We start from the raw sequence: 11,127 nt of genomic DNA on the forward strand, positions 1-11,127 counted from the left end.
TTATCTAACACGTGATGCTACAAATTACCCTCAGTAGCCACATTATTACTTTGGTTAAGTCATGCATGCATAGACTTGGAAACTCTATTACATGTTGTCTTGAAACAATTATTATTCTCACAACAAAAAATTGTTTCACGTTTGACTCATTTCAAAACTTTAATGTGTTTTATTTGGCTTTATTGGTGAAGAAATAAAGGATGGCCAGTTAACACTGTTGCCTTTGCAGCAATAAAGTTCCCTGTTTGACTCTCGCCTGTGGCGGTCAGATTCTGCATGTTTTCTCCGTACATTTGTGGGTTCTCCAGCGTATCGTAGCTTCCTCCAACAGTCAAATAAAAGAAAATATGAATGCTAGGTTAACTGGCTTCTCTGGATTGTCCTTAGGAGGGAGTATGTGTGTGGGCATGGTTGTTTCTGGTGCGATCCATCTGTGTTGCCCTGTTAGACACCGCTGAATTGTAGGGTCAGGATTAGGGTTGCATGCAATATGTCTGACCTGTAGCTATATTACAAAGATGAATGAGCAAAATATGGGGGATGCAGATGCTCAGAGCTTGTAGAGATATACCCCAACAGAGGTGGTTCTGCAAATGTTGACTCAGTGAAGCCTTTTATAATTCATAATTTGTATCGGGTTTCACGTTTAACAACCTTAAACAAACGACATCGCCTTGTCACAAACTGCAAATCGTTGCTTATCTAACAAAAGCTGGGTTGGAAGTGAGGAAACAAAGTGAGAAAAACTAGTCTGACTAGTGTGCTGTTTTCACTGGAGTTAGAAAGGAAAGTAGCCACCAAATCATGACTTATTTTCAAATGAGCGGCTTGCAAAATCGTCTAATAGGCACAGCATTTTAATGGCCCTTCAAATCTGGGTTTTCCCTACAACCTTTGAAGCGCTGATAAGGAGAAGAGGCTGTTGCTATCTGCACTGTGTACTTTACTTTATTCGCTAGCGCTTGTGGGATAAATGTGCAGAGATCAGCTGCAAAATTACTAATTTATTGAAAGTAAAATATGTGAACAAAATTGTTGTTTGGTTTTTGATTCTGTATCTGAATCAGTGTCTCATTACTCTCTTGCAGATTTATTTCTCTAAAGTGTTTACACTTTTTTTATCATTTCCTTTTCGTCCTAAAAATATTCATCCCATTTTTTTATTGTATAATGTTTTTTGTTGTTTTTTTTCCTGTCTGTGTGTCATATCTCAGTGGTTTTATTTGCTTCCACAACACTTTGTGTGGTTTATGAAAGGCAGTTCAGTAAGAGATGGACACGGCTGCAGTCGATGACCATCGCTGAAAACTTATTTTGTACTTTTTTGATATTTTCCTGGATGTAAACATAAGCTCTTTCTAAACGTGAAGTCGGACTGCTCTAGACCTGCGTCTGAGTTGTAAGTGTGAGACACTCACACCCTCTCTAAGCTCTAGTTACTGTAAAGAAGCCCATCTCTGTTTTCCTTGCTGTATATTTAGAAGTACGTCACATTCTGAGCAACTCACATGGCACATTCCAGATTTCCCACTGTTGCCCTTCGCCCTGAATAAAGACATTATCTTTGCAAAAATTATAACAGTGAAGTATGTCAACCATCTTGAAGTGAGCTGCAGAAAACATAAAAGTTAGCTGACTTATCTTGATGCCGATCAGAGACTCGGTCCCGGTGCTTTATTAATTTTTCTAAGCAGTGTCTCCTATTAACACTGGTAATCCACAGGCTCTGTCTTGCTGCAGGACTCCTGCAGTGGAAGTGGTATGAGTCTGCAGTATGTATTAATACCCAGCATTCATAGCAGAGGGGGGCAGATGGGAGGGGGGGGCAGGCCCACACATCCAGTCACCTGTTCTCCTTGCGACCCCAGTGGGCGTCTGTGAATCCGAGCCTCTTCGTTAGTCTCGCACAAAAACAGTTCAAATCAAATCCCCGCCGCCAATCAAACTGGACATGTGCACATCGACAGGAAGCGGTTCCAGAAAATAAACCGCACAGGATGGACGGGTTGCATTGCTGCAGTTGTTAAATGATCTTGATGATTATTGTGGATGGCTGGAGTGTGACTTGAAGTCCTGGTTTAGTGCCTCCAGCTGCTGTGTAACCCGAGCCTCGGATGGACCGACAGCGGGGCTGGACAACAGTCGGGGTGTTTGATAGGGGGGATTTAAGGCTCTTCCCCTTCGGTCTTTACTCTCACACTCTTTCTCCTCCTCACACTTTATATTTAAACATAGTCAAGTGGAATGCATTAGGGGGCTTCAGGGGACATAATGGCTCTGCGCTGTTTAGGGATATTTTTCGTATTTCTCGCTGCTCTGGGGACTCTGACGAGCCTGGGTAAGTGGTGTGTTTGCAAACTTTTGGTTGATCTTCAGGGACTGGCATGCTGCGCAGTTGTGATGCTATATGTGGACAGACGATCAGTGTTCAAGGATGAGCAACTCCAAAGGTCTTCCTTTTAGCGATTTTGTTGCGCTTACTAGGACTTTTCTGTTTTTAAAACTGAATTTAATTTCCAAAGGGTCATTTTAAGTATAATTTTTAATTTGTTTGTAAAGTTTAAATGAAAAACATCACAGTAGGAATAATGCGAGAGTAGGAAAAAGGAACAGAGAAACCTGTAACAGATGTGTGGGAACATTAGCAAAATGAAGGATTGCTATTCTTCTTCATTTTTGAACGATCCTGATGTTGAATTCAGATATTTAAAGCTGGGGGGCCAGTGGTGGGGTGGTTGTGCAGGATCTTTGATCCTATCAGCAGCAACACACAACTCATCGTGCTGAAAACAGTCAAGGCCCCAACATGCAGGATCCCAAGGTAGATTATGATTCAAAGTGATGTTTTTCATTGAATTCTGCTTTGAGTTCTTTTACACTGTACAAATAGGAATGTTAGGATTGTTGATCTGTCGGTTTTGTTATTTTTTATAAATTATTGTCAGACGATGATAACTAGGGCAAATACAAAAAGCAGTTTTAAAATTCTGCTTTCAGTTAAGGGTTAATAATTACCTAAGTTACCCTGGCCCCTTGTGAAAAAGTGCTAGACTCTTAGTGAATTTACTGCAGTTAACCACATTATGTTTTTTAAAGCTTGACTAATTTTCCCAAGTAAATTCTGTCTGATGTAAAGAATTTCTTTGGCAACATGAAATAGGCTAAAAGATCTCGGAAAACAACACATCCTGTCAAAATCTAAAGTCTGTCAGTCTGGAAGAGTTTGTGAACCATGTTTAAATCTACTGTGAGAGCCACAAATGGAAATTGCAGAGAAGAATCCAAATTACATATCACATACTACAACTCATCCAGGAGATTATAAAAGAACCCAGAACGACATCTGAAGCATCACAGTCTTCGCTTGTCTCAGTTAAGGTCAGAGTTCATCAATAAGAAATATGGACAAAAACTGCATCCATGGGAAAACTCCAAGGGAAATGAATGCTGGCAAAAAAAAAAAGACAAATACTTCACTTGTATTTGCTAAACATTTTTGATTGTTTTCAAGACTTTTTGGAAAAGAGTATTTGGATTGACAGGATAAAAGGGAAACTTTTTCAAAAGGTGTTTGTCATTTTACATCAGATGTAAAACTAAAGACATTTCAGGAAATGAATAATGACAGATCAAGACGGTGGTGTTACTGTGACGATGGTTTGTTATAATTGATGGAAACATGAATTCTGCTCTTTAGAATAAAATCCTCCAGTTTAAAACTGATATCTGGTAAAGATATAATAACTGTAACAGGAAACTATTTCTGGTTGGTTTGGATTGTTTCTCTTAATCAGAGAGATCATCATTGAGCCTGCTTTTTCTGTTTACTCTAGTTGTCTATTTAAAATGTCTGGGTATGGAAAAAAAAAACATAAACTATCTGAATGTTTCATAACCCACTATATTTTTTTTCTGACAATCATTTAAAGACGACAAGAAATGTCTGTATAATTTTCAGATTAGGATTTACTCATCACTAAAATGAGTTCACTTCAGTCGAGGAATATATGAAAACTAACATGGAGCTAATTATTAAAGTAATCATTCAACCTATTTAAAATGATCTGAAACACAAGATAAAACAAGTATAATAATACAGATAACTGTAAGTAATGTTTTAGAAATACATTTTTAAAAATGACATTCGCAAAATAATTAAAGATGATTAATCAAACATTTACCGACCACGGATATGTGTTTTAAATCGTAAATTACTACTGTTTTAAAATTAGTATTTACTACTGCCCTTTGTGGTCAAATTGTTGGTATTTCTATATTTCTAACGTCTATTTCAGTTATTTCTGTTTACTTGTCACGTCTTACCTGCTGCTGCCTTCTTGCCCAGGTCAACCTTATGAAAGAGTTCCTGATTTTATTTGCTTAAACATAGATTAATAAAACAAAAACAACTAGTCTTTCAGGATTTTACAGAAAGGATTTCGCATGCTTTATTTCTAGTCCGTGTTTGACACTCACAAATACAAAAAGCAAAACAGAAATACAGCCCACTGATGTTTTATCAAAACCAGCTGCATGTGGATGCTGGATGCATTATTGCACTCCGGATGTGTTTCCTAAGACATGATGTTCTGTTGGGGCAGTTTAGAAAGAAAGAAATCTGAATCAGTGAACAGCCTTTTGATCCACCGGCTCTTTTGTTTGACCTTGGGAAGAAAGCCGTTTTCATGTGAAAGGCCACATCTGGTGTGTTCCTGCACACTAGAGTTTTCTGAAATATGTCCCAAATGTTTTAGAAAACATTGTTGAGGTTTTTGAACTCTAAAAAGTTGCACATCACAGGTGACGCCAGCAATGTCACACATCTAAATATATCTTTACTGAAATAACAACTCCTTAAATCTTTTAAAGATATGCTCCTAAATGAGGATGACAAATCAAAGCAGGGCAGGTAGAGATACGAATGAGTAATTATTATTATTATTTTTTTTTTGTATTTCAGAATTTTGGTTTGCACTTTTTAACCTGGTCAGAATTGCGTCATGCATTGCAAATGCATTTTTATGCATTGTCATTGACCTGAATGTATTTCTCTGTGCTGTTTGCCAGCGATCAGCTCGGCACAACAAGTCAGTTATTTACAAAGCTGAAACCGTGGTGATGTAATATTTACCTGTACGGTCATGTTGCTCTGACACAAGATGCTGTCTGTCTTCATGTCACAATGCATAAAAGATCCTGTTGCAAGTTTTGTTTGTCAAAGTTTTGATGCACCCTCCTGCCATCCTCTGTTCTTTTCTCTACGCTTACCTTCGAGATGATTTAGGTATCGGCTGCAGGAAGTGAAGAGAGGTCAAAGCACTGACATTAAATACTAACTAAATCTTGTATGCACTTGAGTTGATTGAGTGAGCTGTATTTAGAAGATAAGTACATACTGTTCAGCTCAAATAGCCCTGCGCTGAAGTCAGCAGCATTGTTTCAAACGGATGTGCGGTGCAATGTTATTTCTATTTCTGCAGATCAAACCGAATTCACAGATTTCTGTTCTTTAGCTTATTTTTTACTTTTATTAAGAGGCGCTCAGAGACTGCTGCACTATTCAGATGTTCACACTTTGACTATGTTCGTCCCTGAATGCATCTTATATGAAGCTCGACTGTATTTAATGATTTAAAAAAATGAAACAGCTGTCAACGCTGTCATTACAGAGCGGCAGCTATGCAAACTGTCCCATGGGTAGATTAAATATTTGCGCCTGGCAGGAGCAGCCAGGCTGCCGGTTCACAAGGGAGAACATGATTCCATGTTTTGTAGTGTGTAACTTTGACCTTTCGTTGCAAAACGTGAAAACTAATTCTAGTGCTTATGAGCCAAGCCCGATTTAAAGCGCAGATTTAGGGTTGCTAAGGATAGTGGAAATTATGTGTTTGTGCATATGGCATCAAACACTTGGAAGGCACAGATGTACAACGAGGTTAAAGTTATAAATTAAATTTAGCAGATTGATTTCATGTTTATTGAATACGTCATGTTTGTCGGAGAAAATTCCCCTGGTGTCTCTCTTTACGTCCTGCGTTTCATTCCTACAGTGGTGTGTAATGAGGAGTCCAAGCTGATCTACGACTTGTTCAAAAACTACAACAAGAACATTCGTCCAGCAGTTGAACCTCGGGAGAAAGTGCAGGTCATGATCAAGCTGACTCTGACGAACCTTATCTCACTGGTAAGAGCTGCAAGCTGTCATTTATTGAAGAAAAAACAACAACAACACACAAATAAAAGATAAGAGCAAACTCCATTGCAAAAAGACTTCCACTTCCCAATCACAGACTTCACTGGATTTGAATGAAGTTTTATGTGAAAGATCAACATAAGGTTACCGTGAATATATATTTTTTTAAATAAATCTAAAAAAGTGTGTTTTCATATTCACATGAAATCAAGTCAACTGCTTCACCAGGACAATAAATACTCCTGTTCTTGTGAGGTTTCTTAGGGAACATCAGTGAACAAACAGCTTCAGGAACATTTTGGGAGTATGTTTGCTCATGTTCTTGCCCAGTCAAAGTTCAGACCTAAATTCTGTTGGAAAATTTGCTGCAAGCCTTGAAATTGTGTCCACAAATGCTTTCCGTCTCATTTGACTGAGCTTTAGACATTTAGTGATGTCTGTTAGAAACCATTTGTCGCTGCAGCAAAATGGGGACTTCACAGCAAACCGCAAAGAGTTAAAACCTTCGGTCTGTCTTTCCGGTATTCACTACTTTGTGTTGGTCCAAAATCAAGCTAAGACATGACAAATTGTGAAAACAAATAGTTCTACAAGATTTACCTCTCTGATCAGCTTCCTATCACAGTACTGGTTCTATTTAAAGACAACAAATGTTCAATGCTTTCCTTTTTCTGCTCCTCTCCCCGAATTTTCAGAATGAAAAGGAAGAGACTCTAACAACCAATGTATGGATTGAAATCGTAAGTTTACTCTCTTTTCATTTGTAGCTTGAGTTACCGGAAGCAACATGTCTCTTTTTTTTTCTCTCTTGTTTGACTCCAGCCGTGTCTGTTTTTTAACGTCACTGGTGACCTTTCTCTCAAATGTCATCAACAGCAATGGTCTGATTATCGCCTTGCCTGGAACGAGAGCAATTATCACGGCATTCAAGTTATCCGCGTCCCGTACAACACGGTTTGGCTTCCTGACATAGTCCTTGAGAACAAGTGAGGGCTTCACAAAAAATGTGTCAAATTCTGCATATTTTCTCCTGCTGCAGAGCAAGAATGCAGCCTCAGGTCAGCGTTGTTTCCAGTTTCTCTTCTTCTTGTGCAGCATTGACGGCCAGTTTGATGTGGCTTACTACGCAAATGTCCTGATCAGCAGTAATGGCTGGATGTACTGGTTGCCCCCTGCTATCTATCGTAGCACCTGTGCAATTGAAATTACTTACTTCCCATTTGACTATCAAAACTGCACACTGGTGTTCAGGTAAAAAATAAAATAAAGCACAGAATCCACGACTTTCACTGCATTATAACTGTCTTTCTTCTTCTTTTCTCTTGTCAAAAACCCAAACAAGATCCCAAACATACAGTTACAACGAACTGGACTTGATCTTGGCTACTGAAGATGATGAAATATTTGAATGGGTGCATATCGACCCAGCTGCTTTTACAGGTACACAACATCCATTCTGTCAGCGTCCTGACATTCAAACTCTGCAGGTTTACCCCGACTGTTTCTGTGTCGCCATAACAGAGAATGGCGAGTGGGCCATTGTCCACCGACCTGCCAGGAAGATGATCAACTCGAGGTATTCCCCCGACGACCTGGAGTATCAGGAGATCGTGTTCAACCTGGTGATTCAGAGGAAGCCCCTGTTCTATATCATCAACATCATCCTGCCCTGCTCTCTGATCTCCTCGCTGGTTGTGCTGGCCTACTTCCTTCCTGCTCAAGGCCAGTGCGAATTGTTATTATCGACAGCCCTTAAAAACAAAAAACAGGACAGAAAATTGGTGGGTAGTTGTCCAGGGCAGCATTAGAAAGGGGGCGGATGAGAATCATATCAAAAATAGAACTCATCCATCTAATTTAGTTTCCTCCTAAATTAGTTTGTTATTGTTTTTAATAGATGTGGACACAAAGGGGAGTTGGGCTTAATGTTGTAAATATGGAGATCTTGTTATGTTTGATGCTAATCTCATAATGCCCAAATCAAGTGACGCGAAAGTTATTCTATATTACCTTCTTTTCTTAGCTGGAGTGGGTGATTATGTAGTATTATATTAATTAATAGTTTGTGAGTCTTAATGTCCTCCATCTTAATTTGACAGCAAAATAATAAACATTCCAAAATGTTGCTGCCCTCTATGTGTTGCTATTATTGTCCAATGATTATATTTTTAGATGGGTTTTTTTGCCATTTCCTTCCAGCTGGCGGACAAAAACTGACTGTCTCCATTTCTGTGCTGCTGGCTCAGACTGTCTTCCTGTTTCTGATTGCTCAAAAGGTCCCTGAGACATCGCTGTCTGTCCCTCTGATTGGAAAGTGAGTCATCTGCAGTCTCTCCTGCTGGTTACGTTTTACGCTCTAATCCAAAACAGATAATCTCTAATGTCCTTCTCAGGTACCTCATTTTTGTCATGAGCGTCACAACCCTCATTGCAACCAATCAGATTGTGGTGCTGAACTACTCTCTCCGCAGCCCCAGCACTCACATCATGTCCCACACTGTCAAGCACGTAAGCCCACCGCGGAAAATGACGTGTTTTGAAAAGCAGACGTAGTTTTTGCGAGCTAACACAGATTGTCCAAACTGTCTCCTGTAGTTGTTCTTGGAAATGGTGCCTCGTTTCTTGGGCATGTCCCCGCTGGTGGACGACAGTGAGGCGACAGCCGAGATGAACGGGTTGAAGGAGAGGCGGCGCAGCTCCTTCGGCCTCATGCAGAGGGCAGAGGAATATGTGTTGAAGCAACCTCGGAGTGAAATGATGTTCGACAAACAAAGAGAGAGACATGGCCTCACTCGATCAATTGGTGAGAGTGATTTTTAATTGATAAAGTTTGCCATGTACTCCATTTAGAAGAATCCCTCCTCCTGTGCTGATGCTGTTGACCCCAAAGTATTATTTGCTTCTATTGGTGGAGTTGTTCTGCTTCTAACTGTTGTCCTCTCAATCTTTGTAGTAAATAATATAGATGTGAGCAGCACTGCAAACTTGTACAAGAGTTTAGCGCAGGCGGCACCTGAGATTAAGCAGTGTGTGGACGCCTGCAACTTCATTGCTGAAAGCAAAAGACAACAGAATGACATTGGATCTGTGAGTATTGCATTTTTAAGTTTGGAGTTTAATTTTGTTCTGTTTTAAATAAATATGATGTGCCTTCCAAAAGTATATTTACTTCTTCTTTGTCATCTTATAACCTTCAGTGTATTTTTCTGGGGTTTTCTGGTTTCATCATTTCATTTTATCTCGGTAGGACATCTGATGCTGTCTGGGATCTGTAGTAGCAGAAATGCTACCTCTAACCTCCCTGCTGTGTTTCTTGGTCTTCATTATGTTTTTTTTTCTGGTTTTCTCTAACAAACTCTCATGCAGGAGAACTCTATTTACTAATAGTGGATTGGATTTTATTCATGGGTATCAAAGTAATGGAGGCTGAATATAAATAGTTATGTTTTCTGTAAGCTTTTTAAAACAAAGTTCCTTTTCCTTCTGCTTTACAACGTCACAGTTTTGTCTTACTTTGTGTTAGTGCATTAAAAACACAACAATTCAAATAAAACCCATTAAGGTTGTTGCTGTGTTATTCTATTACACTTGACTTTCCCTTCTGGGACAATAAATGCTGTTTCTATTCTATTCTATTCACAGGAAATTGAAAGCTGGGTTCTGATAGGAAAGATGATCGACAAGGTGTGTTTCTGGGCTGCCATTTTTCTCTTCACTGTAGGCACCGTGGGGATTTTCCTTACTGGGCACTTCAACCAAGCGCCAGAACTCCCATTTCCTGGAGAGAACAAGAAATATGCTCCAGTTTCTTAAAAATAAACTGTTGCTTGCTCTTGGAGCATTTATTTACAAGGTTCACTTTTCCTCATGCTGTACGTTAGCAGCACGGCTTGTGAAGTCCGAGCCTTTAGGGTTAAGTCAGGTTGGATAGATCTGTGTCAAAAATCACACTGATCGTCTGCAAAGCAGCTGAGGGTTTAATTTACTTTTAAATTTTGGCATGTTCTTTTGGTGATTCAACAAAGCTATGTTCTAAATCATAATACTGCTCAGGAAAATCCTTCAGAATATGGTTTGTGTTTTATTTATTACTTTTGAGTCTATGAGAAAGACGTGACACTTCGAAACTGAGAACCTTTAGGCATTTCAGGAGAAAAGTCTAGAGCTTTTGACTAAGCAAATTTTATTTTACTGGAGGAAAGACGGATGCAAAAGGAGACTCCCTCTGAGGTTTAGCTGCTTTGTTTATATGTGAAGAGGAAAAAGTTGCCTAATTGTTCACTGTCTTAAGAAAACCCAGAGCAACCAGAAAAAAACACTTATTTGCCTTCTTGTTTTAATGACGTTGTATAAGGCAGATGGATTAAATGGTGATATTATGCGTTTATTGTTTGTTTTTTTTGTCAATATTTTTATGTGTAACACTGAACTAAATAAAGTAACTTTTATTGTTGACACACATGTCAAATAAAGCACATCAAGGCTATGACTGAATGTGCTGATTTATATCTGTTGCAGCATTTGGGTGGTTGAACCAGAGATTCTGTTGCAATTCCCAGATTTGGGTTTTGTATTATTATTTGTAATTGTGCATTTAATAAATTATTCCAAAATAAAGTGTTTTGATTCTAAGTACTAACATATTTTTTGCACTTTTTCCTTAGGAGAAACCTTTTCAGTCCGAGTCATATTGTTAAAACTTTAATGGGATAAAACGCCATCTTGTGGCGAGAAGGTGCACTACATTAAGATAAATGAATACAAGATAAATGACACGATAATGAGAGGAAGAATCGGTCAGAAATGTATTTATTATTCAGTGGAATTGTCTTTTAAACTCCTTGACCTTAAAGCATCTGAAAATTGTTACCAGGGATGAACCAGACTTGAGCAGCTCCACAAGTCTCTGCCTTATGTCTTGGGTGATTTCTTTT

The 11,127-nt window shown here is 38.9% G+C and overlaps 1 protein-coding gene across 2 annotated transcripts; it reads left to right on the forward strand.

Moving 5' to 3' along the window:
• Nucleotides 1-1,921: 1,921 nt before the first annotated feature.
• On the forward strand, nucleotides 1,922-10,810 carry chrne (cholinergic receptor, nicotinic, epsilon). Of its 2 annotated transcripts, none has more exons than XM_007563150.2 (12): nucleotides 1,922-2,338; nucleotides 6,051-6,184; nucleotides 6,889-6,933; nucleotides 7,070-7,179; nucleotides 7,289-7,444; nucleotides 7,536-7,633; nucleotides 7,715-7,915; nucleotides 8,393-8,507; nucleotides 8,587-8,701; nucleotides 8,789-8,996; nucleotides 9,147-9,280; nucleotides 9,836-10,810. In XM_007563150.2, exons 1-12 carry the CDS (start codon nucleotides 2,272-2,274, stop codon nucleotides 10,004-10,006), a joined length of 1,554 nt encoding a protein of 517 aa, XP_007563212.1. In that variant the 5' UTR covers nucleotides 1,922-2,271; the 3' UTR covers nucleotides 10,007-10,810. The 2 variants fall into 2 exon arrangements, with proteins under 2 accessions (XP_007563212.1, XP_007563214.1); XM_007563152.2 differs by lacking the exon at nucleotides 1,922-2,338 and adding an exon at nucleotides 2,730-2,821.
• The last annotated feature ends 317 nt before the right edge of the window (nucleotides 10,811-11,127 follow it).

The sequence above is a fragment of the Poecilia formosa genome, unplaced genomic scaffold (genome assembly GCF_000485575.1).
Source record: "Poecilia formosa unplaced genomic scaffold, Poecilia_formosa-5.1.2 Scaffold145, whole genome shotgun sequence".
NCBI lineage: Eukaryota > Metazoa > Chordata > Actinopteri > Cyprinodontiformes > Poeciliidae > Poecilia > Poecilia formosa.

What these genes read in the sequence shown, in the direction of transcription:
- chrne (XM_007563150.2), top strand. Translation starts at nt 2,272, where the DNA reads ATGGCTCTGCGCTGTTTAGGGATATTTTTCGTATTTCTCGCTGCTCTG. An exon ending in GACATAGTCCTTGAGAACAA is followed by an intron (nt 7,180 to 7,288) that starts GTGAGGGCTTCA and finishes CTTCTTGTGCAG; the next exon opens with CATTGACGGCCAGTTTGATG. An exon ending in TGGCCTCACTCGATCAATTG is followed by an intron (nt 8,997 to 9,146) that starts GTGAGAGTGATT and finishes CAATCTTTGTAG; the next exon opens with TAAATAATATAGATGTGAGC.